At 40.6% G+C, this 26,245-nt stretch overlaps 3 protein-coding genes across 5 annotated transcripts; all 3 read left to right on the top strand.

Annotated features, from left to right (window-relative positions):
* Positions 1-10: 10 nt before the first annotated feature.
* On the top strand, positions 11-8,646 carry mcoln2 (mucolipin 2). 3 transcript variants are annotated; one of them, XM_037248871.1, is made up of 15 exons: positions 11-156; positions 507-660; positions 1,652-1,825; positions 1,985-2,141; positions 2,455-2,533; positions 2,981-3,077; positions 3,547-3,646; positions 3,873-3,985; positions 4,084-4,233; positions 4,302-4,403; positions 4,645-4,767; positions 5,179-5,385; positions 5,597-5,730; positions 6,794-6,899; positions 7,649-8,646. In XM_037248871.1, exons 1-15 carry the CDS (start codon positions 113-115, stop codon positions 7,724-7,726), a joined length of 1,818 nt encoding a protein of 605 aa, XP_037104766.1. In that variant the 5' UTR covers positions 11-112; the 3' UTR covers positions 7,727-8,646. The 3 variants fall into 3 exon arrangements, with proteins under 3 accessions (XP_037104766.1, XP_037104767.1, XP_037104768.1); XM_037248872.1 differs by having other exon boundaries at positions 6,794-6,983; positions 7,042-8,646; XM_037248873.1 differs by lacking the exon at positions 7,649-8,646 and having other exon boundaries at positions 6,732-6,929.
* Positions 8,647-10,426: 1,780 nt separating this feature from the next.
* Positions 10,427-16,510, top strand: lpar3 (lysophosphatidic acid receptor 3). Its single transcript, XM_037248900.1, has 3 exons — positions 10,427-10,683; positions 11,679-12,424; positions 14,985-16,510. The coding sequence occupies exons 2-3, from the start codon at positions 11,683-11,685 to the stop codon at positions 15,311-15,313; spliced, it is 1,071 nt and encodes a 356-aa protein (XP_037104795.1). The 5' UTR covers positions 10,427-10,683; positions 11,679-11,682; the 3' UTR covers positions 15,314-16,510.
* A 1,157-nt stretch (positions 16,511-17,667) lies between these two features.
* LOC119121352 (atrial natriuretic peptide receptor 2-like) lies at positions 17,668-26,242 on the top strand. The gene is made up of 23 exons (XM_037248846.1): positions 17,668-17,776; positions 18,109-18,199; positions 18,320-18,452; positions 19,401-19,524; positions 19,873-19,977; positions 20,069-20,171; positions 20,365-20,510; positions 20,615-20,687; positions 20,772-20,916; positions 21,961-22,047; positions 22,133-22,276; positions 22,574-22,695; positions 22,764-22,908; positions 23,151-23,199; positions 23,280-23,387; positions 23,535-23,654; positions 23,735-23,828; positions 23,905-23,992; positions 24,068-24,207; positions 24,467-24,619; positions 24,699-24,797; positions 25,334-25,425; positions 25,797-26,242. The coding sequence occupies exons 1-23, from the start codon at positions 17,711-17,713 to the stop codon at positions 25,905-25,907; spliced, it is 2,538 nt and encodes an 845-aa protein (XP_037104741.1). The 5' UTR covers positions 17,668-17,710; the 3' UTR covers positions 25,908-26,242.
* Positions 26,243-26,245: the final 3 nt, after the last annotated feature.

Below are 26,245 nucleotides of genomic sequence, written 5' to 3'. Positions count from 1 at the left end.
GATTGGCGAGTTGACGATCCATGCGATCTCTTGGAGATGACAGCTGATGGCTGTCAGACTGATGGGCATGCGTGGCGGCGTGCGACTGACGTGATCTGTCTGCCGGTCCAACATGGAGCTCTTGACTCGCTATCTCGATAGGAGCAATTCCGTAAGGTGAGTTTTATATCGGAGGTGTTTTCTGACTCACCATATTGCCATAATAGTCTCACGTTTTTCACGTTTTAATATTAAAAAGCGTCGTGTGATTAAGAACAAATAATAAATAATAATCTTTGCAACCTAATGACGATGGCGGTGTAAGTTAAAAATTGTTTCTAATACTTTTTTTTTTGTTCTAAATAAACATTGACGGTAAATATTGAACTTCCTGCATGAGAACGTTAAACTCCGGCTACAGCCATGAAACTAACTGTCTCGTTCTCCGTGCAGAAGTTTGAAGCGTCTTGAAAAATAATTTGTATAAAATGCTCATGCAATTTTTAAAACAATATTTTGTCCCTCAGTTCTACCACAACTCAAGACTTAATCAAGGAGGAGAACCTTAGGGATGATCTGCGGTTCTACTTTATGAGCCCATGTGAGAAGTACCGGGCCCGAAGGCACGTCCCCTGGAAATTGGGGGTGCAGATCCTCAAGATAATCATGATTACCACACAAGTATGTACCTCACATTGCAAAGTGCATGCTCTTAAGAGAATATATTTCTTCATCTGTCACTTATTGTTGAATCATACATGATAAATTCACATTAAGGTCCAATGATGTGGTAATGCTGTGTGATATACTGAGTGCGCCATACTTGCACACGTGAACCTTGGTCACTTCGCTGCTGACAGTGTTTAAATCATTGCAACATTTCAAGGAAATGGAGGGGACCCGTTTGTTCCGGTGGAACCGAAAGCAAAACTCTTTAGCAGAACTGCAGTTGCTCAGTCAATGTGTTTACAGAGTAAAGTCAAACAATTAAACTTCTTGGGCTGCTGTCCATAGTTTGAACTCATTTAATTGCCAAGTATGGTTTGGTATTAACAACACGATCATTTTGTTGAAATCAACACTTTGTGCAACAAAGTAGTAGGTGGCCTCAAACATGTTGCAGTATTTCACACACACAAAAAGTGATTGGTTGGACACCCACTTGCAAAACTTGGATATTGTGCAAGTCTGTCTTCAAATGTATGCCCATGTGACGGGAGTGTCAATGTGTGATTGGCTGAGCTAGTTGGTTGATGGGGCCTGCGTCATAACGATGACAATGTGTCGATGGTAAACAAAGACAGCTCAGGTCAGCTTCTGGCTAGATTTTTGGCAGACATCTAGGTAATTTCATTTACCTATGTTTGGCTGTGATAGAATTAGTTTCTTCATTACGAGGGTAACTGTAACTATGAAGTAGCCCATGATTTAAAAAAAAAAAAAAATCAAAAAAGCCCAAATAAAGCCAGTGAAAAATAGAACAGATGTTTTTGCATTGAATTTTATGGAAAATATTTACCGCCAGCAGAATAATGTGATTTTTTTGTTGTTGTTGTTTTTGTGTGGAATCCCCAAAACTCCATAGCAGCCTGGAGTTCCCCCCAGGACTTAAGTGTCTCAGCAATATGTGATGTGTCAACCATATTAAGAGGAGAATATTTTGTACTTTCAGCTGGTCTTGTTTGGCCTCAACAACCTGCTTGTGGTGTCCTACAAGGAGGAGAATGCCATGGCCCTGAAAAACCTGTTCCTGAAGGACTACAGTGGTGTGGATGAGGATGACTACTGCATTGCGGTCTACTCACAACAAAGTGTCTATGACAGCTTGTTTCATGTGATGGATCAGGCAGGTTAAACCAGCCATCATTATTAAAACAGTGTAATGCCAAAAGACATTTCAAAGTAGGATAGATGTTTAAAATGATAGTTCGTTTGAGCAAATCTTATGTTTGTGTGCAATTTCATCCGGATCAGTGCATTCATGTGACGCTGCTGGTGTTTACAGTACAGCCAGCTGGGCCGGCTCGCTGTGAGTCCCATCAGTTATGCTGAGGATGAAGGTGGTGGCTTGTTGCCTCTGGTCATCTGCAAGACCCTGTACAGGAGAGGCAGTGTCGAGCCTTCGGAGGAAACCTATGACATAGACGCCCAGTTGGAGACGGGTGAACATTTCTACTTCAAATCTCAGTGAACAAAGCAAGAAAATAGGTCACACTAAAACGCTCTGTTTTTAATTGAATACCCTTAAAAAAAATCCCTAATGCAAAATTGGCTTGGCTTGCTTTCAATTTAAAGTTCTAAGAATGAAGAGTTGAGCCTCGATAAATTGAGCTGGTAGCTATCAGGTTGTGAAATGTATTATTATCACTTGCTTCAAGATAAACTGAAACATTACCTGTTTGATCATTTAAACTTGAGATCGATGATGAGCCTTATGTATCTTATTTTATTTTGTTTATTTCCTCTTTCCCTCAGTTTGCTTATCGCTTGATCCAAAGACCGCATACCAATGGAAAACCAATAATGCGTCCTTTTTTGACCTGGACTTTTACAGGTATTCTATCATGACACCTTTCAGTAGGGACGGGCAAGTATCAATACCAGGTATAGGTATCGGTCCCAATACCAGCCTTATTTCACGGTATCGGTACTTGCGATGTTGACTGATACCAGTATCGGCCGTCCTGTTATACCCATTTTACAATCATGTAGTAAAAATTAGAAGAACAGAAAATTGCTATTAATTTTATGCATTTTTTAAGGAAAAAAAGCTACATTGGAATACAATGGTCAGTGATCAGTCATTGTTTTGGAAGGACATTTTTTGTATCAAAAAGTACTATTGGTATCGGTGCTTGGCATAAGTATAATGGACTACTCAAAAATTTAGTACTCGTACTGGTATCAGTCTGAAAAAAATGGTATCGAGCATCCCTACTTTATAGTGTGGCACACATTTTTATACCTAAATACATGAAAGTAATCATATCCTCATTTCCAGGTTGGTGGATGTGAAAGTAACGTTCACTTTAAAAGGGATCAACCTGCAAACAGTGCGGTCGCGGGAGATGCCTGACTGTTACTCATTTTCTATCACGGTATGTATGGCTTCGACTTCTTCACTCACTCTCTCTCTCATGAGAAAAAAAAACATGAAAGGTATAGCACAAGCATTGTAAAACAAAAAAAATGACTGCGAGAGTTGTCAACAGAACTTGGTCTGCTGGATATAAAGCTGTATAAAAGTGATGGATGAACTTGTGATAGTTAATGATTAACTTTTTTATAGCGCTTACATGACAGTTGTTAAAGTTGAAATCTAACTTACAACATTGCTCATAAAGATTTCATAATAGGATAGTTTGACCCTTGAGTGGATTTTTTTTTTAATTCCCATAACTGCCTATTGAAAAAAAAAGCTTATTCCAAATCCGAACAGATTGTTAACCTATTTATACATCATACAAGGTTGCAATTTATAGACGAACACTCGACGGCACAAACTACACTAACCCTCCAAGATTACAATATTGTTTCATTGGTCTTTGTATGCGTTTCCCCCCTCAGATAACGTTTGATAACCAATGTCACAGTGGAAAGGTCAAACTATTCCTCGACATCGATGCACAGAGCAGTGCGTGCAGAGACTGGAAGATATCTGGAACAGGTAATGACGCTGCTACACAGTTGTCGTAGTTCAAGTTCCGTAACACATGAACATTACAAACATTGGAGTGCTGCAGTTTTTCTGCAGAAGTGTCAACAAACTCTTGCTCTTAAGGAGTTTGACTGTTGTGCACACAGAGGCGGTTTCTTTTGCACTTATCGGTCACAATAGTGGTGCGCTCATGTAAGAGATTAATGTTCTCCTGTGCGCTATCTCTGTCTTTCAGCTCAGAAAAACACCCACTATCTCCTGGTGTTCGACGGCTTTGTCATTGTGGTTTGCCTCACGTCGGCCGTGCTGTGCACCCGCTCCATAGTGCTGGCCGTTAGGTTACTTCGGGTCAGCATGTTTATTGGCATACCTTTAAGTTCATACGTATCTGTCGCAATTCAAGCAAACTTGTACATATCATTTCTGTGTGCCGCTGTGCGTTTCAGAGATTCTCCAGGTTCCTCCATGAAAATTACAACCGAAAAGTATGTGAGGATGACCAAGGGGAGTTCCTGAATGGTTGGTACGTGCTGGTCATTGTCAGCGACCTCTTGACCATAGTTGGGTCAATACTGAAGATGGAAATTCAAGCAAAGGTAAACTAGATAGTCTTTAGATGATACTCAACTCTCAAATTTCAAATTTCCCCTTTTGCTGCCCACAGAGTTTAACCAGCTATGATGTGTGCAGTATATTTCTGGGAACGTCAACGTTGTTGGTGTGGGTCGGCGTGATCCGCTATCTGGGCTACTTCCAGAAATACAATGTGAGACTTTATATTTTGTATGAGCTATATCTTCACAAGAGCGGAGTAAAAAGTTCCAGGACTGGTATCACAAATGATATTTTTCAAAACCAAACTATGAGTTTTTATCAGAAGAGTGGATCAGAGGATCCAACGTTTGGATTGGAGACACATGTGATGCCTATCCTGTAATCTTTCTGACATTCTCATATATGGCGCTCTCTTTTTACAAGTTATGCATGCATTTCATTGTTATCTGTAGGTGCTGATTTTGACCATGAAGGCAGCCTTCCCCAAGGTGTTGCGTTTCTGCTGCTGTGCTGGCATGATCTACCTTGGCTACACCTTCTGCGGGTGGATCGTGTTGGGGCCTTACCACGAAAAGGTCAAATGTGTATTATAAACGAGAATGTCTAGCAACCTTCAGAGTCAAACGAAATTAAAACAACTATGCAAGTAAACCTGCAAAAGTGAGGGATTCCACTCTGATTTTATAGGATGTTGCCGTTTGGCCGCTAGGTGTCAGTGTTGGCTAGTGTACCTTTCCTTCCTGAAGACTTAATAATTCTCTGTAACGTCTCTAAACGTTTCCTATTACATAGTACATAGAATAGGGTATTTTTATACAATATAATATATACAAAGTACATAGAAGAGGGTATTTTACATATTTGACACATTTTACAAAGTACGTACATCGAATGGGGTATCTTAAAATAAGTTTGGATAGAAATTGACAATATTCCTCTGTACTGTTTTTGTTGCACTAAATGTTTGCTCCTTCCATTTCTCCCAGTTTGAAGGCCTGAGCCTGGTGGCAGAGTGTCTGTTTTCCTTGCTGAACGGCGACGACATGTTCACCACCTTTGCCCAGTTGAAGGACAAGAACACGCTGGTTTGGCTCTTCAGTCGGGTTTATCTCTACTCCTTCATTTCACTCTTCATCTACATGGTGCTATCGCTCTTCATCGCCCTCATCACAGACGCTTACGAGACCATTAAGGTATTTCCTTATGAGCAGTCTGCAAGACCTTGCACTTTAGGAGGTATACATTAACAGTAAACAAATAAACTCCCTCCATATATCACATTGATGTATTTGGAATTATTTAGTTTCACCAGTTGAACCTTAATTTACTCTAAAAGCAATAAAAAGCACACTGATTGATTTATTTTTCTTTTACTCTTGCATTTCGGCCTGCCTTTAATCACAGAATTACCAGAAAGATGGATTCCCGCTGACAGACCTGCAAAAGTTCCTCAGAGACCAGAAGGATTTTATATCCTCAGAGGAGAACAGACCGCCAGGCCTCTACACCAGCTACTCGTTGTTCTGCTGCTGTGAAAGGTACGTTACATGCATCGTTGGATCAGCGCTTGTGACTGTGCAAACACAGTGACCAGCGGGTTAAGCTACAATCAATGCTACAATGCTCACTGGCAAAGCAAAAGAAGCTAAGTGAACTGTTGAATTTTGTATGAATGCCAATCAAGTCATCTGTTATGATATATCTCGCACAATTTAATGAGGGCTTTGATTAAATACTGAGCACCTCCAATGAACATTGTGAATGAATAAAAGTAACATTTTGAGGTTCCTCAAATTTGTAGTTTGTATACAGAAGCCCTTTCCTATGCATTATTAAATTTGCGCATCACCAAAAAAAAAAAAAAAAAACTCTGAATTGATTAACAAGAACTTTCAAATTTGCTGACCATTGATTCATTACAACAAACATGAACTGACGGTCGGAAAATATGTGCCTGCTTGGCAATTAAAATTATTTTTTGCCTCACAGCTTTTCACTGGATCAAATATAAACCTGTAAACCATTTTGGTTCCCCATTTTACTGTTTACTCCAGATGCAGTATTTTGCTTATACTTTGTTGCGCCAGCAACAGTTAATTTTCCGAAGGACTTTTTTTTTTTCTTCTCATTCCTTTTCAATGAGCCAATCCCTATCATCAGCTAGCGGCAGACTGGAGCGGGGTTCCCTCCACTCTTGGGGTTTGGCGTGGACTCCTCTGCTCTGACAACATTGAAATTTATTTGCTGGCTACACCCAGCAATGGCTAGTTTGAGGCTGTGCAGTACACTGGGAATGTCCACCAGCCCGGCTTCACAGCCATGGCTCCGTGCCTCTGAGATAAACACACCATAATTGGCACCCGACTGCAACATTTGAGCTAGGAAAATAAAAACCCAGTGGTTAGCGAGGCAGAGGTTTTAAATTGTAGTTAGCTGAAGGAAATGCCAGCAGTGCATTTAGACAAAGTCATCGCACTAGGTGAGTACAACATAAGACCATTTGAATAATGTCATTATTTTATGAATTTAATTCAAACAGAATCTCTGAAAGTGATGACATTGCACTCATCAGCTGACAAATGATGCCCCTCCCGTTTGAAGCAATCTGGGAAGAGAGCAACGGGAAGAGGACTTCACGCGTCTGACGCAAACTTGTGACAAATCCTCATTCAGACTCCTTGATCGTGTACTGCTGTCATTCAGGAAGGTACACACAGTGCCAAGTGCAATTGAAAGACAATGTGAGCATGAGACTGAACTATGACCTCACACAGTATTTCTTGAAGGTGTGTGTGTGTGTGTGTGTGTGTGTGTGTGTGTGTGTGTGTGTGTGTGTGTGTGTGTGTTTTTTTTTTTGTTTTTTTGTTTTTTAACGATGATAGTGTCAGCATGGGTTATGGCGTGGTGGAGGGGTAATAAAATTGTATATGAATACAACATACATACATACATGCTGGTGCTTTATAGCATAACGTGATAAAATCAAATTAGCTATTTTTTATTACATACTATAATGAGATGTTGCCAAGGAAAGAAAAAGCTACCTGTTGTCTTTGTACATCTGTTCAAAAATCCATTGAAGTTTAATGCACACAAATAAAATGCATTACCAGACTTGAAATTGGGAATCATTTGTGTGAATAGAAGCATATATTTGGTTTTGTAGATTACAATTACACAGGTTGAGCCTCACACAAAAAGCTGCAAATCAGCCATAAATCCCCCTTGCTAAATTTGACTAGATTTCCTCATTTTAAGGATGCCCTAAATCTGATTTGTACATTGATTTAGATGTTGACAAATTATTTTATTTTTTTACATGTAGCAAATCCTTAGAACACTTATTTTAATACTCTGAACTCCCATTTCCCATGTCTGTATATTGCACAAAATACACAGAGGTCAGCCTGCGGTCGACCTCTGTGAATGTGATTTTGTTGTTTTTGATTACGACAGCGACCTCTGCTGGTTCTCATCAATTGTTGCAATCGAGTAGAAGCATCCAGTAAAACTGTGGAAGCTATTTTTCCATGAATGATGCCCTTTGACTTTACTGTCTTAGTAGGTTCTCAGTCTACCTTTATGATGATCTCGCTTCAATTTGCTCACAAATTTAAGCCATGATGACATTTTATTGCATAAATACATACGTTTTTTTGCCATGTAGAATAACCTTTAATTGTTTTTCCTCGCTATATGTTGCTGCCATTGATTTCTTACAAATTGTGCAAAATTGTTTAGTTTCCCACCATACTCCTGGTGATCCTTCATGGCACACACCACTGCACCCTGGTGGGGGAACCATTGTACCAGAACACAAAACAGACCACTTATACTCTACTTCCATTTAGCAGGAAATGAAAGTAGCATCAGTGGTCGCTAAACTAGTAATCGTGTCATGCTTGACTCACCCACAAAGTGTATAAGTGTATTTACTGAAGGAATAAACAGAGGATGTTGCTGCACTTGGCATTCCACACGTACTCAGGTTCAGCATTCTGAATCCATAGTTGTCCTGTGCTAGGATTTTGTTTCTAAATGCTGTAGGCAGAAAAATTCTCATTTCTTATGAAAGCCTGTCTTTTGCTCCATAATTCTTATCTTTCGTTGTACTGTGTTACCATGAGTGGGGAGGCATCGGATTGATATTTGCTAATTGGTTGAGCAATATTGATTTTTAAAAATGTATTTCTTCAAGGAGCGCCAACCAGTTCAGGGTGTCCCCCGCCTACTGCCCGATGACAGCTGGGATAGGCTCCAGCATGCCCGCAACCCCCAGTGGGGGCAAGCGGTACAGATAATGGATGGATGGATGGATGGATGGATGGATATTCCTTCCAGGATGTATCGGTCTTTTATTTGATTTTGTATGTAATGTGATCCAAATGTAAAACTCCAATCCTGTTTGTTCCTCTCATTTACTAAAATGGATTACATGCGGTTGTTGTCTTTTATTGCTTGCTTGAATAATTTACCACCGTATGAAATTTGCTTTGAGTGCACTTATTCTGAAGAACTGAGTTTTACTCAGTAACTGGCCTTATCATCTACTTTACAGTAAATGACTCAATTTACAAAATGACTGAAGATAAATGAAGGAAGACTTGGGAAAATGTAATCTGACTTGCTTGGTGAGTCACTTCCTTCTAAGCATTGTTTGGTTGATTTTTAGTTTGTTTGCTGATACTTCCCTGCTATGGGGAAACACTAAATTTGCCCTTTTCCACTCATCCGATGAGCCTACTCCGAGTAGCATCTTGGAGATCCCTCCGCTCTGAGGTTTGGTGTGGACTCCACAGCTCTGACAACATTGAAATTAGGGACACACACAGTGATGGTTGATTAGAGGCTATACAGTTGGAATGTCCCCCCCCCAAAGCTTTCTTAAATGTTTAGATACAGCATATCCTCAATTGACTTCAGTTTGTTTTCTCCAGGATTCTCTCCTATCTAGCAAACATCCCAGTACTTGTAGCACGTACACACAATGTTATAAATGCAATGTTTAGACATTTTAAAATCATCCTCTTCCTTTCTCTCCTATGTCATTGCAGATGATTCAATTATTTGGATGGAAATGCCACCTCGATTACATTAAGTCATTATTTAATAGTGTGGCCTAATGCAAAAAAAAAAAAATGAATGTCCATCTCACATCCTATTGGACTAAACTGCTTTGTCATTGGCATGGTCAGGTTTCTCACTAGGAAATCATTTTGATGATGAAATGAAATTAGCATGTTTGCTAAATGTCCTTTAGGGTGAAAATACAATTTGCTGCTGTTCCATGCTCACTTTCTTCAACTTTGCTAACATGATAAGACAGATGTCTAATCGCCATCCAAAAAATAATAGAATTTAAATGAATCTGTTCCCAGGTCAACCTTTTGCCATCATAAAATGTGTATTCAAGACTGCTAAATGGTGCCAATTGGATCGTCCTAAGCATGAATATACCTTTAACTGTGGCACAGTGTCTAAAAAAAGGAAATTACTGGTTGTACTTGGAAGGTGAGTCTCTTTACATAAAGACCAAACCTACATCCTGGTGTACATTCTGTTCATTTTTTATTGTTAGTCAACGTTTGTTTCACTTACATAGCAGAGACGCACTTGTCACAAGTTCCAGTCATAAAATGTTCATTTTGATCATCGCACCATCCCACATTACATTTATGTAGCTTTGAAGGTAGATTTGTCCTGATAATTTGGGTCAAATTCAGAGTTGTTATTCACTTGTTGCCAATCAGTCGTGGCTTGCTGTGAGTATTTTAGGGTGGTGTTCAGCAAAACAATCACAGATCTTGTAAATCAAATTAAGATTGTTTATTCTTCTAAGTTCATCATGTCACTTGCTCCACATATTTTAATGACACATTGTCTATGTAATCCACTTTAAGTGATTAATTATAATTAATTAAGTATACTTAGCTAAACTTACCTGGGTGAATCTATCCTGTTTTTCCCTAATTCTGAGTAACTCAGTAATCCACATATTACTTAAAGTTTAATTTATGCAGCTTTGTATTAAAAAAAAACAATTTGATCACTTATTTTTTGAATAGTTTTGTTCAACATTTGTTTGTTGTGTCTTGATGGGTTCAGTGGTAACTTGGAAACGTGTTACACAATCAAAACGAAATGACGTGAGTCCTGCAGCCATCTCTGCGAGTTTTGATTTAGAATTTGAGACAATTAACTCCGCGTAAGTGTGCGCACGCGCGTTTTTACGGGAGTGTGCGCAGAGGAATTCAGTCATGCTGCTGGCGCACAGCGCACACGCCCTGCTGCGTCATCTTGTCGAAGGCTCACTAACTTCTGGACGCACAATCTCTGTCTTCCCTGATTTCGTTCCACTCGCCGCTGTTGCCTCCCTCCGTCCACGGCTGCGTGGGCGCTTGGCTGGAGGGACCGGAGGGGGGGAAATGGTCGCGTACCCGGAGAGGATCCTTTCCGCTCTCTCGGTGTGGTGACGCAACCATTTACCTGAGGTAAGCACACCTTGCTGAGTTTTTTCACTTTATTTAATGATCCTGTGTCAACACTGCAATCAAAGCTTCCTTTGTCCCTGTTAACAAGCCGAGTAGAGCAGGTTGTAAAGTTTGGTCGAACTTGTTTGGAGAAAAATGTGCTCTTCCGAAAAGTTTTTTTTTCTTCACTTTTTAATCTGTAAGGCTTCAATGGATGCCATGTCAATGCTGGTGTAGTACTTCTTTTCTGAGCTTGGGTGCATTTATTGTATTTATATGTAATGTTTTGACCATGACGTATTGCTAGGACAAAAAAACCCCACAAAAATTATATTTTTAAAATGTAATTTATTGGTGATTATTTCATAATAAGTATCTCAGGTTAAAGATTTCCAACTATTATATTTACTCTCGACTATGTAACTCTACACCCTTGGACTACCATCAGTCACCTATGCACATTTATGGCAAGCCATTTATTCTATATATTTGATGTCTTAAAGTCAATCTACCTTCCTTATCATCACGAGCAAGGCAATATTGAAACAGTTTTCAAACCGATGTGTGCCAAGCCTTTTGAGCATTTGCAGCCCACTACAAAAATGCAAGCATTAATATTTACCGAAAATACTACACCACATTTTAGTCTCTTAAATGGGCAATGCCTGCCCGGGTGGCGTGTGAGTGGGCGAATCTGCATTTGATTGTCTGCATGGGCGTGAACTGTAGCAAGCCCCTGCGTGAGTGCGCCCATTGTGTTTGTCTTTTATTATTCTCCTGGCGTTTAATAAATGGCTGAATAAAGTACATCCGAAACCATGGCTCTGTTTTTCACATGCCGTGGTATTACACTAAGGACACTATAGAGTACAGTGGTGCTGTTTTTCAGTAGATTTTTTTTTTCAAAATTGAACCCTTCATTTTTTTCCCCATTATGTTTCTATAATGAATAATATTGTAGTGGTTTTCACAGTTCAATTGAATACAAAATCTTGACCATATTTTGTTTTGTGTAGAAAAATGGCTCTGCAAAACCTCACGTGCCATTACGATGAGCCCATGAGCTTTTTCTACAACAACAGCGGCGCTGACGACAAATGGGACAAGACCCAGCTCATTCTGGTTCAGGTGGTGGGCTCGCTTTTTTGCTTTTTCATCCTGCTCTCCAACGCCATGGTCATCGCTGCTGTCATCACTAACAAGAGGTTCCACTACCCGTTCTACTATCTGCTCTCCAACCTCGCTGCCTCGGACTTCCTGGCGGGCATCGCGTATGTGTACCTCATGTTTAACACGGGTGAGGTCTCACGGAAACTGACAGTGAAAGGATACTTTATCCGCCAAGGTCTTCTGGACATCAGCCTGTCTGCCTCGCTGGCCAACCTGCTGGTCATCGCGCTGGAGCGTTACATCTCTATCATGAACTTTAAAGTGCACAGTAACCTGACAAAGAGGAGGGTGACCTTGCTCATCGTGCTGGTGTGGGGCATCTCCATCCTCATGGGCGCCGTGCCCAGTCTGGGCTGGAATTGCATCTGCAACCTGAATGACTGTTCCCAGCTGGCCCCCGTTTTCAGCAGGGGCTACCTGGTCTTCTGGTCTGTGTCTAACCTGGTCGTGTTTCTGGTCATGGTGGTCATTTACTTGAGGATCTACACCTACGTTAAGAAGAAGACCTCATTGCTCACTCCGCACACCAGTGGCTCCATTAACCGCAAGCGGATGCCTATCAAGCTCATCAAAACTGTCATGGTGGTGCTGGGTAAGTCATTTTCCAAGTAGTTTTGGAAAGATTCATACTTTGTTCTACAACGTCAATCTTGCGGGTTTCTAAATAACCTTAGATTACAGGAAATGTAGTCATTGCTGAATAACTTCCTGATAACAAGGACGCCCAAAATTCTGAGCAACAAGGAACAGTTTTTATTATCACATCCACAATTTTTCTTAGATCAAGTTATTTGAATTTAAACGCTTTACTTTTTCCTGCCTTAGAAGGAGAAATGGTACATGACATAACGGTCACATAGGCACAAAAGCAAAATGTTCTTGTTATTCTTGCTGCCCAGAACAATATAGCTGAAGAAACAACACATTTGTAATGCATCAATAAACAAAGAGGAACATTTTCCTATCCTGTTTCCTGCCTTTCCCTGAACATTTTGCTTCTCTTGTGCATAATCAAAGGGCAAGGAGAATATTACTGTATTCAGTGTCTATATTAAAGAGTTTTTCTAGGCAGTTACATTTTTATGTACATACAGGTAGCAGTTAAGAATCGATTCAAATGAATACTTCTTGTGGGAGATTTTCACATTGGGGGGTGCCAGAGGTCGCCAATTGTCCTGAACAACCTGAAATATTCCATTGTTGTAGTTGTTCCTAATCCCACTGTACATCCTTAACATGATGTAACACCAAACCAGGAATTCAGGTGAGCCTGGGACTGGAACATTTGCCTTTTAGGCATGTTTTTATTCATTCACTCCACCCAGATAAAGAAACAAAAACATGTATGGGAGTCTTTCTAGATATCATATGTCATTTGTTCTTTGTCTACACGCAATCTGTTTGTCCATCCAGAAGGCTCGATTACTGTATGTGTACACGGAGTAGTCCAAACCGCTGTGGAATTATCTGATCCTGCAAGGACTCTGGCTCCTCTGCAAGTGCTATGTGCTGTCCGCTAAACGCACAGCGTGGCCTCATTCGGCCAAGAAAAACAGGAAAACACAAGACAAACATACACAGTGCACATTAGCGCTGACTGTGATATGCGTTGCAAGCCTCACAAAGTAGCTTATCATTTAAAGTTCTTCATATATTTGCAGTTCTGGCTTGATGTTTTGGTTCTATCTACTTGTCGAAGCGCAGACAAGGTGAGATTGTGTAAAGTACACAGCCAGGGTTCAAGGGTATGATTTATGTTAGGCAGTTTAACTGTTAACTCTTACTCTAGTTTGCTGGGCGGAAGTGAAAACTGGACCAACCAGTTCTGAGGCATCTGCATGCTGCTTTTGGGGTCCAGTTAGAATGGGTGATTGTTTTTCAAATGTTGGGTGGGTACAGTAATAGCACAGTAGACATACGGCGTATCTTAAGAGAGAATAAAATAGGTCAGCATAACTAAAAAGGCAAATGGCGATTTTAATCATTCTGTCTAACAATAGTTTTGGATTCTGCTTTGTTCACGCTTCCTCTAACCAGGATACAAGTTGAGTGCTTGTCATTCTTGTGTACGATAAGTGCTGGCAGACAATCGGGATGTGTCTGAGAGTGCCGATGCCTGTTTTTCTAACACATCCCACTTCACATGCTGCTTTTATTTGTCTTATTGTCGCACCAACACGGTTAAGGAATGAGTAAGATTTAGCACTGACAGAAAGGAATGAAAGTCTTTATACTATTAAAGACAATCTCGAAGAATGTCCAAATTGTTTAAGCCTTGAGAGGAAAACATGTTTGTTTTGTCTGTAGACTTGCTGAAGGTAAAGACGAATATTGCTGGTGGAGACAAGTTGAAGCTTGTGGTTTCATTTAGGGCCAAAAATCTCTTTAGCGGCTCTGTTGTGTGCCCGGACATGTTCACTCTGCGTGGTTCAGGTGGCCCAATCTTTTTTTTCTTCTTGTTTTTCAATCTCAAGTGTCACAATTCTGAAGGGCATTATCGCAGCATAGATGCGGGCAAAAATAATGCAATGGGGGGAAAAAAAAAGGTTTAACTCGCATTATCAGATGTCTTCCAAACGTGGATAAAATTTCAATATGTAACATTTAATAATTGCCATATTTATAAGTCTGTTTATTGTTCCTCTCTTGTGTTGTCACTGTAAAAGTATATTGCAATAGATGTGTTAGAATGGAAGACTTGGAAGAGTTGTATCAGCAATGTCATCCTGTGTTAACATTGAGCCAAAGCCGAAAGTCCCAACATCAAACGTTCCGTGTTGTGCGCACGGTAAGAATCCCAGAGAAGACACTTAAGCTAGAAATATAAACTGGTTTCACTACTCAAGCAAAATCACGTCATGGAGTACAGCATGGCTAACAAAGCACAGCGCCTCGCAGCTGCTGATGTGCACCTTTACGTAAGCGTTAAATCAACAGCGCCTTGTAGAGTTGAGCTGTCGTGCTTTTATTGTTTGGGCTTTTTTAAGCCACCCTTAAAACTGCTGGGTCAAGATTTGCACCAACCCAGGAAGTTGGGTCAATTTGACCCAACAACCCAATTTGTTGCTGACACATTGTACTTGTCACTTTTAAATGTGAAAAGATCAGAAACTTTTACAAAGTCTGTTTACTGAATTAGTTTGTCATCGTAGGAGCTTTTGTGGTCTGCTGGACTCCCGGCCTGGTGGTTCTGCTGATGGACGGCCTCAACTGCACCCGCTGCAACGTCATGAAACTAAAGCGCTGGCTTCTGCTCCTGGCTGTACTAAACTCTGTCATGAACCCTTGCATTTACTCCTACAAGGACGAGGAAATGTGGATCACCTTCAAGAACCTCTTGCGATGCATAGGCAACGGTACTCGGCGGCAGCGCTCCACGAGAGCCAACGCCCGGCCGCTAAGCTCCACCCATGACACGGGCAACAGCCAGCTTCCATCCGAAGAGACAAAAAATGGCGATCAGGATATCTTCCAGACCTGAGATTATGATTATCGTTCCTGAACTTTGACAAATGTCTGTTCAGTTGAAGATGAAAATGCTTCATGAAGATAACGCGTAGACTGGAGTCAACAGTTCTCTTATCTTCAAAGATGTCCGGTGAGGAGCACCAGCTTAAGTGTCAGTCAAAAGCTGAAGGTGTTTTGTTGCGCTGAGAAGACACAACACCCTGTTGGTGTAACAAACACAACACGACACTTGTTTCCACTTGCTGGAATTTCATCATTTTGCAAGTAATCTCTAAAGAGAGATTCCAGTCTTGTTTCTGTTTCTGTTATTTATGGCTGAAAAGAAACACTAAGAAGGTCACCCTGGTCCATTTTTTTCTATTAAATTCTAGAAAGTAAATAATATACCATGTGATGCGACTGTCTTGTTTGCGTCTAGTTGGTCATTATGATGTAGTTTGATATCGTGAGGAGTAGATCGTTTTAAGGACTAGTACTGTAGCTCTGCATTGTTATGTTACATACTGCAAGAAATGAACAATACTGTGTAAACAGAAGCCACTCTGGCCACTACATTAGGTACACTTGCTATATGCTCATGTGGTGACTGCAAACTACGTACACACATTTTGAAATTATTACCTCTGTCAACCATACATCTGTTGCCCAAGGCAAAACATTTGATATTTAGATCTCTTTCGATTTCACAAGCGCATTTAATCAAATCTCGGGGGATGGATTTCAAATTTATGTTAGCTTGCCGCCTCATCTCTCTCTTTTTTTTTTTCCTCCATTTGCAACCTCCAGCTGCTGATTGAGGCAAACTTGTTCTCCCTGTAGCATTTCCCCACTTCCGCTTCAGTTCCTTTTAATGGCTGCTGCTGCTCTAGTGAAACAAAGGCAAGAGGCTTGTAAAGGGGAAAAAAAATGTCGTAACACACTGGATTCCTGGTTTGTCACACAATAGTTTACCTGCAGGAAGTAAGGAGGATATGACTGACGTTAGACTACAACGCTCCTTCCCAGCTCGTGCTATAAATAGCTGATAGGTTTGACACATGCGGCTTCGGCCTGCCGACACTATGTATGACGGTTCAACATTCCTCACTAACGCTATTTCATGTTTTGTCTTTGACTACTTGTTTATGTATAGTGCATCGCACGGAATGCATGAGCCTTTTTACAAATTACATTGAGAAAATTAAGTTTTATAAAAAGACAAATATGACAACTGCCTTGTTGATTTGTGATGTGTAATGAATGCATTTAAATGAAAAATGGTAACTGGGCGTGACTTGAGATGGCCACATGGAAGTCTTTGAATACACTTAAACTCACTACGCCACTTTGTCGAAATTGACAAAGCATACAAAACAACTAAAATAGACACAGAGTCCCTTTAAAATAATTTATTGGTGTGCTCGGTCAATTTTGTGTGACCTTTTGCTTCCACTCTGTGGGGTCCACAAGCTCTTAAATGGGAGCAATACGAACCACCTCCAAATTGAATTTAAACAAGTGGCCCAAACCTGTACAGTAAAACGGTTTACTGGACTTCCTTGCAAAGTGCTTATAAGAAATAACTCGCTGTAAAATAGTATAAACCACTTTGTTTAACCCTCTGAACTAAACATGCATCCTAAAATCCAGTTTTTTTTGCGTAATTTACAAGTCAAAAGACCTCATTAATGTGGAGTGGTTTCCATTCACGAGATGCCGCAGGAGAAGAGTGAGGACGGTTCATTCTCAACTTCCAGCACGGCTGTTGCCACTCGCATTTTTTGCAAAGCCAGAAACATCTACACTACTTCAAAGTGTGTGGTGGCGAGCCTTTTTATTGCCACTGTCCTGTAATTATGCAGTCTCTGAAGGGCAAAAACTGAATTCTGCCCATTTTCTGGGACACTGTGTTTTCATTTGCTCTTAATCTCACGAAAAAGTGCATATTGGTATAAATAGATGAAGGAACTCTAAAAGCCTCTCTACTGTGAAGTAAAAGTGCTAACTACAAGGTCACCATGCCGCCCAGCCCAAAACCACTGAGTAACATAATTTGTTATAATGACCAAGCGTAGTCACGTCACATTTTCCTTCATTTCATCATAATGATGCTCAGAGAACTTTAAACAAGATGAAATAAGCTCTGGTAAGAAAAAGGCTCCTCCCACCTTCTTCAACATGTAGTGCGACATTATATTTACTATTTACTAAAAGTTAATACAGATGGATGCTTAAGCTTTGTTCTGATTAAAGTTGATTATAGACAACGCACACACACACACACTTCATAACTCAAGTTGATGACTGAATGTTGATTGGAGAGCCACTTGTTCTGATTGGACAATTGGGGGCATGAGATAGGTGGGTGCATATGGAGAAGGTCATGCATGCAAAAGAAAGGTCACTACCTCAGTCAGTTATCTGATGGTCCATGAAGACTCCAGACTTGACCATGGCTCTGTGGACAGCAGCATCCGTCTTCCTGGCTTTCTTTTTGGTGAGTCCTCACTCTGTGCAGAATTTGTTGGATCAGCACTTTTAATATTGTTTAGTGGATTTCGTATTCGATTGTATACCTTTTTCACATTCAAACTCACGCTTAATTGGAGTCAGCACACACCTACCACTGCCAGTGATGATTGGCGGTCAGTTTAGACAGGGTGACGTCTGCTTTTTTGCAGATGTCAGCAACGATAGATGAACGGTGTTGGAAATTGATTCATGGTTCTATTGCCTCACGCTCCATTTTCTTTTAAATGAGCAGAGATGGTTCCTTGCCATATAAAGGTGATGTCTTGCTGTGTCGCACATATAAAATTGTTTTCACAGGGTGTTCATTGCTGGCATGATCTGGACAACACTGAGTACGACTGTTGGCCAAGCAACAATCCAAATGATTACAACATGATAAGCTGCGGTGGTATGTAATATTATTTTGATGTACCAACTTTTGTTAGAACAGTCAGGCAGCCTCCCACAATAGAAAATACTTAAATACAACAAATAAGCCACATTAAAAGTATGTATTTGTCACATGGAGGTCTGGAGATGGCTTGGGTGCAGCGCCCCCCGGAGAAAGTCACCAACGGGGAGGAATTCAATGTTTCGTATACAGTCGTAGCCTCAGATTCCTTCTACGACTACGCTGTTAGCAACAAGATTTTCCAGTTCAGGTGAGTGGAACATTTGGAATCTTGAAATTCTGCCGTGCCCAGATTGTTCACATGCATATACACACACGTACACCCTCATGCAGGGGCACACCGCAAAGGTCAGTGATTAGGGTTTTTTTCTCATAGGGAATTTTTGAATGTACGGTAGGTTGAATTAACTCGAATGACTTAAGTCAAGTACAACATGAAGGTGATGGACATGCCAGGTCATACTTTGTAATATTATTTTAAATGTAAAAATCAGGTAACCACGATGAAATGTAAAGTAATCAAATACGTATTTGAATTGGCACTCAGCATTCTGTGGTTTAATGCATTCATGTGAAGGGGGCTGATAGCATTAGTCTCAGCATTGGTTTTTTATTCTTTTTTTAATACAATATTTAATGCAAAGTACTGATTCAGTAGAAATTATAGTATATAAATGAAATGGGTGGATGGATGGATGGACGGATGCATAGATGGATGCATAGATGATGAGAAGCCCAGTTCTTGACATGGTGAAGGAAAGAACTAACCCTTACACTACCTACACCAGTAATTAGGCATGATTGACGAAGTTGAGTCAACTCTCAGTCACCAGCCAGTCAGATGTGCTGGGAGCATGTCAACCGAAAGGCCGGGTTACGCCAGACTGCCCACCAAGGCTCAGAGCAGTCTGCCAAATTGCCAAACAGGCAAAACAAGGTTACCATGTGGAACTGGCACGAAAATCCAGATGTGCCAGTTTGTATGCTCGTTGCGCCATCGACATCTATCGAGCCCGAGACGTGACCAGGAAGATGATTCAAAGTAATTCACATCGCCTTTCATTTCAATTGTGATGGTTTATAATTGCCAGTTTGTGTTGTGACGTTGCAGTCAGAATGAAGGGTGACTGACTGACTGACTGACTGACTGACTGACTGACTGATTGATTGATTGATTGATTCTCCCTTTTAAATCCAGTGATGCTGCAGAGGCGAAGAGGTTCTGTCATGAGCATGAGTGTCCATCCAACTGGAACAACGCTAATGAACTCAATTGTTGCGTGCATCACGCCAACATCCACTCGTGTCCTCTGGGTCTCATGGTCAGTGTTGCACAATACAACCTTTAGTGCCAAGTTCAAGATTCAAGAATTTTTAGTCGCCATCTTTGGGCGTGCCAAACAAGGAATTTGACTTCGGTACATCACTGCCTCTGTTCAACATTTAGGTGACTAACAACACTCAGGACGTGTGAAAAATGACAAATATTCTCAGATATCCCCTTATCTTAAACTCCCAGGAGGGCAAGGAAAAACTCAAAGTTGTTCTTTTTATTTCACTCATAGAAATTTCAGAGCTGGTAAAATAATCTGTCAGATGCAGAAAAGTTATAAAACATTTATTAAAACATTGAATTGAAATTAAAACTGATTGAAGCCGTCGCTTTACAGAAACAAGGCGGGATCTGTGGGCCGTGGATTCCACATGATGGGAAAATAGTCACTCATACGGTGTCCAAAGCTGGCAAGATAAGCCAGAAGTACTGGACGTCAAAGGTGAGAATTCACGGCTGTTTGGATTATATGGGAGAGTTCACTCTTATTTATAAATGATTTTTTTTTTGCCATTGACACAATTTCCATGTAGGTGGTGCTGATCCACGTGGGCGTCACTTCACTTATAGCTCATATCAAAATAGGACAAATGCACGCGGCATTGGAATCCAAAGTGCTTGTTGTTAGTGCTCAAGGTCAGTCTGCATTGTGCTATGTGCTTGCTAATACTTCTGCATTGCAACCTTGATCAGATAAACGCATATTTACACCAAAGTACAAACCTGATAAACCAACAGGAATGCAATCTCTGACAATGGAATAATCAAGATTCCAATAATACTGATGATTCAGCTTGTTCATTTACGTCAATGCATCTGAATGTTCCAGTGTGTGGGGATGATGTCTGTGAGTTGGAGGAGAACTGTCTCAACTGTCCTGCAGACTGCGGCATCTGCCCCATGTCCATGGCCATCAAGTTGTCCATCGGTCTCCCCGTCGCACTTTTTAGCGCCGGATTTATCTTAACCATGGTGGTGAGTGTGAATGTGTGTGTCTGAATGTGAGACTCCCACACAAATGTTTACACACAGATTTGCAAGGCCTAAATATGTATTTGTCTTCATTCCCTTCCCTGCAGTGGCTTCAGTACCAGAAACAGAAGATGTTTTGGGATGAAAGCTGGATCATTGACTATAAGAGTATAATATTTGGTAAAAATGCCACACACAAGTTGTAAAAGTGTATGAATGGTTTTACTAGGCGAGTAGTTATAACCGAAACTACTTATATTGCAGGCAGAGTGTGCGGTACCGACTTTGGCAGCACAGCCAGCCCCCAGCATGTGAAGAGCACTTCAAATATCAGTCAGTTGACTGACATAACCATATGCACCGGCGTCAACACCTTCTTCAAGCAGGGCTTCATCCAGCCTGGCATTTAGTAAGACAATGAGGAAAGCACTCAGTACAGGGTAGATCTCCGCCAAAGTTGAACCTGGAGACAGATTGACAGTCACTTGGTGGCGACTGAGTCAGATGGATGTACCACTACACCAGGGGTGTCAAACTCATTTTTTTCGCAGGCCGCATTGTAGTCATGGCTTCTTTCGGAGGGCCATTATGACAGTCAACCCAAATAAATATATGAGCACCTCATTATATACAATAAAAGCTACAAAACAAACTGACAAATAACTCGTTTTCAAATCAGACGAGTAAAAACTGGTCAAATATTAAAAAAAAAAAAAAGATATTCTTAAAAGTGAAGACAATTTGCAATTCTAGTAATGACACATGAATTTGATGCACAATTTGTCTTCGCAGGCCGCATAAAATGATGTGGCAAGCCATATCTGGTCCCCGGGGCCTTGAGTTTGACACCTGTGCACTACACTATCAGTTACCAAGTTAACTTCAAGTCCAACATAATAATAATAAAAAAGAAAACCATACAATTAAATATCAACTCAAAATCAAACCCAACCTCTGTAGGTTATCTTGATTGTTTTTTTTTGAGTTGGCATTTACCAGCTTCACATGGCTCAAGACAGGTTTCTATCATTTGCATTCAGAATGCAAAGCCAAAATAGAAATTTAATTCCTCAAACTTTTTTATGCAGTTTTATTTTTGGTTACCGATGATAATCAAAGCGATACCTCTCACCCACACGCCTTTGTACATTGAAGTGGTAATTAAATATGGTTTAATTAATTTTAATGAGGTTTCGTGACAACAATTGAAAAAGAAGCCAGCACCTTTTTTTTTTTTTAGCTAACTCAACTTCCTTCTTATTTTACAAAAGATACATGTAAAGTTAATTGAAGACTACAAGTTGTCCAAAAATGTGAATGTTTTTTTGTCTATTTTGTTTTTGTCTAAAATCTGGCTGGACATGATTTTAATGTAGGAGACTTTTTTATTCCATGAAAACTGCACTCATACTTGACAAGTAATCCTATTTTTTCCCCAATATTTTCCCAATAGTGATGGCAGAACAGTTGCAGTTAAACACATCCAAAAGAAACACTTTGCTCTATCTAAAGGTATCAGGAAGGAGGTGAATGAGGTCAGGTGAGGGATATCACCTGTGACATAATGAATGTGGATTTATTTTTCCAATTAGCAACACACAAAAGGTTTATTCATCCCTTTGTAGACAACTGGACCATCCAAATCTCTGCAAGTTTATTGGGGGCTCCATTGAGGTTCCGTATGTGAGCATCATCACGGAACACTGCCCCAAAGGAAGCCTGTCTGATGTCCTACTCAATGATGATATTCCAATCAACTGGGGCTTTAGGTAAGGAACCCTCACATGTATGTCTCCTCAAAAAATGTTAATCTATCCAATAATACAACAAAATACCCCCCAAAAAAGACAGATTCCAGAGGGGGTAGTGCCCCCGCGGCCCCCCCTCTAGCGCCGGCAATGTCCAAGAACTGTAACTAATATTTACCCATCTTGTTTTGCGTAAAAAAAATAAGCAACTGAAATGCAATCATAGCGCAATACACTACTGCCAACCACAACAGAAATATTTGCAAACTGAGAATTATGTTGATAACGACACTATAAATGTAATGCAATGCTTCACAGACTGTCCTTTGCCACCGACATTGCCCGTGGGATGTCCTACCTGCACCAACACAAGATGTTTCATGGTAGACTTCACTCCAGAAACTGTGTTATTGATGATCGCTGGGTTTGCAAGATCTCTGGTAAAATTGACCACAAACAAAATATAATAGTGTAATGTGAGAACTAATTTCATGTTCTTCTTGTCTAGATTACGGTCTTACACTTTACAGAAAGGAGGACTTTGATGCAGTCAGTGATGGGTTCACTTGTGGCGATGTCAACCGCATCTACTGTGCTCCAGAGGTTCTTCTGGGAAGTAGCTCGACTATGACGCCAGTGGCAGACGTCTACAGGTTACTGCTTGATTTTAAACATGCACTCTGGGTAAACGCTAACCCAACGCTGGGTTCAAAAGGGCCAAAGCTAGGCTATTATCAGCACATCTTTTAAAAGTTTCTAATGTTGAAATGAGACTTCCATGTTGTTCATAAATAATTTATAATGGAAACATTTGATCGTGAATTAGTTCCATTTCCATTATTGTCTACGAAAGAAAGTGTTCAACTGTATTTCCCTTTTCTGTTCTTCCTTTCAGTTATGCCATGATCCTGGTTGAGATAGCTACTCGCTCTGACCTTATTTCAGTGAGTATATGGTGGATGCGTCTTTTTTTCTTTGGATTATGACCTTGATTTGTAACGAGCAGTTGTCTTGATGATAACAGGACCAGGCGGAGGGAACCACGATGGACATCATATGGCGTCCTCCTCTACCTGAACTCAAAGCAGGGAAAAACGATGTGGACTGCCCCAGTCAAGAAGACTACTGTGAGGTGTGTTATTGCCTTACACCAGAGCACTCTCACTTTTTTGGAGCTGTTTGAGTGAAAGTATCAGGAGCCAAATCCATGAAATCAACTGTGCAAGTGTACCTAATGCCGTGTCCTTTGACAACAGACACTGGTTTAACTCTTTTGCAGCTTATCAAAAAGTGTTGGTCTCACAACCTCACCACAAGGCCCACGTTTGAGCAAGTCAAGAAGATGCTCGACAAGATGAACCCGCATAAAGTCAGCCCAGTGGACATGATGATGAGCCTGGTATGTTCCTCTTCACGTTGATGAATAAAATCTAATATAAATCGGCTAGACATTATGTCATCAATGTTCATAATCTATAGATGGAGAAGTATAGCAAACATCTGGAGGCTATAGTAGCTGAGAGAACACAGGACCTTCTTCAAGAGAAACAGAAAACTGATCGTTTGTTATACAGTAAGTGTATAAGCATTCCAATCAACCCAAATCACAGACACTCTTCAAGTTCCAACATAATTTCTTTCCTCTGCAGGCATGTTACCAAAGCCAATTGCCGATGACCTTCGCCAAGGCCAAACTGCAGAGGCGCAGAGCTTCTCAAATGCTACTGTCTACTTCAGGTTGGTTGTAAATATTCTATTCAGTGTTTTTTCTCGAGGGAGCTTACTGCATGTACCTTTGGTTCTTTGTGACAGTGACATTGTAGGCTTCACCCAACTGTCGGGGGCAAGCACACCCCATCAGGTTGTGGACTTCCTCAACCAACTCTACACCACCTTTGATGACATCATTGACAATTATGACGTTTACAAAGTGGAGACCATTGGCGATGCTTGTAAGTGATGAATCACCACATACACTCCAGTCATAAAAGAAAAAAACAAAATAGTGTCAAATTGTACTTCTAAAGCACAATGAGTTTGTCATTTGGTGGTAATGTTTTATATTTTTGACTCGGGATGCACAAATGATCTCCTGCTCTACACTTGTCTCTCAAATGTGAGACGTAAATACAGCATTTGAAAAAATATATATATAAATAATATTTTCCTTTCTATTCTTTTACTGTCCCTAACAATGGCTGGCTGACCCAGACATGGTGGTCTCAGGAGTTCCCCAAGAAAATGGCATAAATCACGCTGGGGAGATAGCCAGCATGGGCTTGGATCTGGTCAGTGTTTGCCACACGTTCAAGATTCCCCACAAGCCCGACACACAGCTGAAGATACGTGCAGGCATCCACTCGGGTACTTTTTACACGCAACTACCTCTACTGTATTATTGTACAAAATACAAAGCTTATAGTGTGGGGGTTTGTTCTTTCAGGACCTGTCGTAGCTGGTGTGGTTGGAACCAAAATGCCTCGTTACTGCCTATTTGGAGACACCGTCAACACAGCATCGCGGATGGAATCAACAAGTGAAGGTACAGAAGGATTAAGAAGATAAAAAGCTTTTCATATTCAAAGCACAAACAGTATTGTTGGATAAGAGAAGCACCTTAAAGGGGACGTGCTTCTTTTTTTCCAAATCACAGTATAAAACAATTCCCAGGCATTCTGATGACACGTCTGACATCTTTCCATCAAAGGTCTCCAAGGGTCATATAGCACACTTAACGCATGCTATCTCTTGTCTTTAATTATCCTGTTTGAGAGGGTGGGCCAGTTTCATGCAACTAAACTAATACTGATGGGCCAAAGGTAAGTATGGGTTTTATTTACATGATCAGAGGTGGAAATTGGGGATATAACAAGCAAACTTGCAGCTTCTATTTGCAAAACTAGTGCCCAGAGTGTAGAAACACAGTTTGCCTACTAATCTTCTAAGAACCACCACAGAAATTGCATACAACTTTGCACTCCCCACCCCCCTTTATTTTAGTTTATCCAGATACAGCAGCTGCATTTACATTGTTCTATGTGCTCAAATGGATGCATGTTTTTTGTCGTCTTTGAAAAGCTTTGAAGATCCAAGTGAGTGGGGCCACAGCTGACCTGCTTCATATGTTGAAAGGATACATTCTAACTTGCAGAGGGACACTGAATGTGAAGGTAATAAGGGTGCTTAAATTCTAAATAAATTAATTAAATTAAAAAAAATTAAAAATAAATAAAGTCACACTTGAAGGTATCAACCTGTCTAATTTGGAAGCAAAAAATAATGTGATTTTGTAAATTCATTGTGATGAGATAATAAATGTTGGGTGTGTCCTTCATCTCCTATGCTCGTAACCTTAGAGCTGAGGGGGAAGGGTCTTCTCCATTCACTGATGTTTTAGCTCAGGCATGACCTCAGCTGCTTGCTGCATGCTCCCCACCCCTTTCCAGCTTGCCTTCATTAAGAGAATTGCTTTATTTAAAATTCAGAGGTACATGCTGCCCATGCATCCTCTCTGAACTTGTCATATTTTTGATTTCATCAGGGCAAAGGTGAGATGAAAACCTGGTGGCTCGAGGCCAAACGAGACAAATGCGCGGATCCATTGCTCGGCGCATCAGAGTTGACAGGAGGTCCCGCGCCAGTTAGTGACTGAAGCTGGCCAACATTTCCAAGATGTGAACCATGTGCAGTGATGTTGTGTTGTGCAATAGCTGTGTCAGAAATTATCTACAGACAATTATGGTCATTTAGCAACATGTTCATTATTGTAGACTGATTGTGATTTCCTGCACTGCATCATACATTCATGACGAGAGTAATAATATTGACATATGTATATATAGCCTCCTATTTATCTGCTGCGTTACTGAACAAGTGTTACCAATGTTGTAGCATTGGTCTCGGTTACCAGGCTAGTACACTACTACCACGACAATATTTAACACATTGTTGAATTAAAAACTCCTGTTACGTCAGGATTGCAAAATATTT

Source organism: Syngnathus acus, chromosome 4 (genome assembly GCF_901709675.1).
Source record: "Syngnathus acus chromosome 4, fSynAcu1.2, whole genome shotgun sequence".
Lineage (NCBI taxonomy): Eukaryota > Metazoa > Chordata > Actinopteri > Syngnathiformes > Syngnathidae > Syngnathus > Syngnathus acus.
This window is presented reverse-complemented; position numbering and strand designations above follow the sequence as displayed.

What these genes read in the sequence shown, in the direction of transcription:
- mcoln2 (XM_037248871.1), top strand. Translation starts at nt 113, where the DNA reads ATGGAGCTCTTGACTCGCTATCTCGATAGGAGCAATTCCGTAAG. An exon ending in TTTGACCTGGACTTTTACAG is followed by an intron (nt 2,534 to 2,980) that starts GTATTCTATCAT and finishes CCTCATTTCCAG; the next exon opens with GTTGGTGGATGTGAAAGTAA. An exon ending in GTTACTCATTTTCTATCACG is followed by an intron (nt 3,078 to 3,546) that starts GTATGTATGGCT and finishes TTCCCCCCTCAG; the next exon opens with ATAACGTTTGATAACCAATG.
- lpar3 (XM_037248900.1), top strand. Translation starts at nt 11,683, where the DNA reads ATGGCTCTGCAAAACCTCACGTGCCATTACGATGAGCCCATGAGCTTT. An exon ending in AACTGTCATGGTGGTGCTGG is followed by an intron (nt 12,425 to 14,984) that starts GTAAGTCATTTT and finishes TTGTCATCGTAG; the next exon opens with GAGCTTTTGTGGTCTGCTGG.
- LOC119121352 (XM_037248846.1), top strand. Translation starts at nt 17,711, where the DNA reads ATGAAGACTCCAGACTTGACCATGGCTCTGTGGACAGCAGCATCCGTC. An exon ending in TGGACATGATGATGAGCCTG is followed by an intron (nt 23,655 to 23,734) that starts GTATGTTCCTCT and finishes CATAATCTATAG; the next exon opens with ATGGAGAAGTATAGCAAACA. An exon ending in GAGGGACACTGAATGTGAAG is followed by an intron (nt 25,426 to 25,796) that starts GTAATAAGGGTG and finishes TGATTTCATCAG; the next exon opens with GGCAAAGGTGAGATGAAAAC.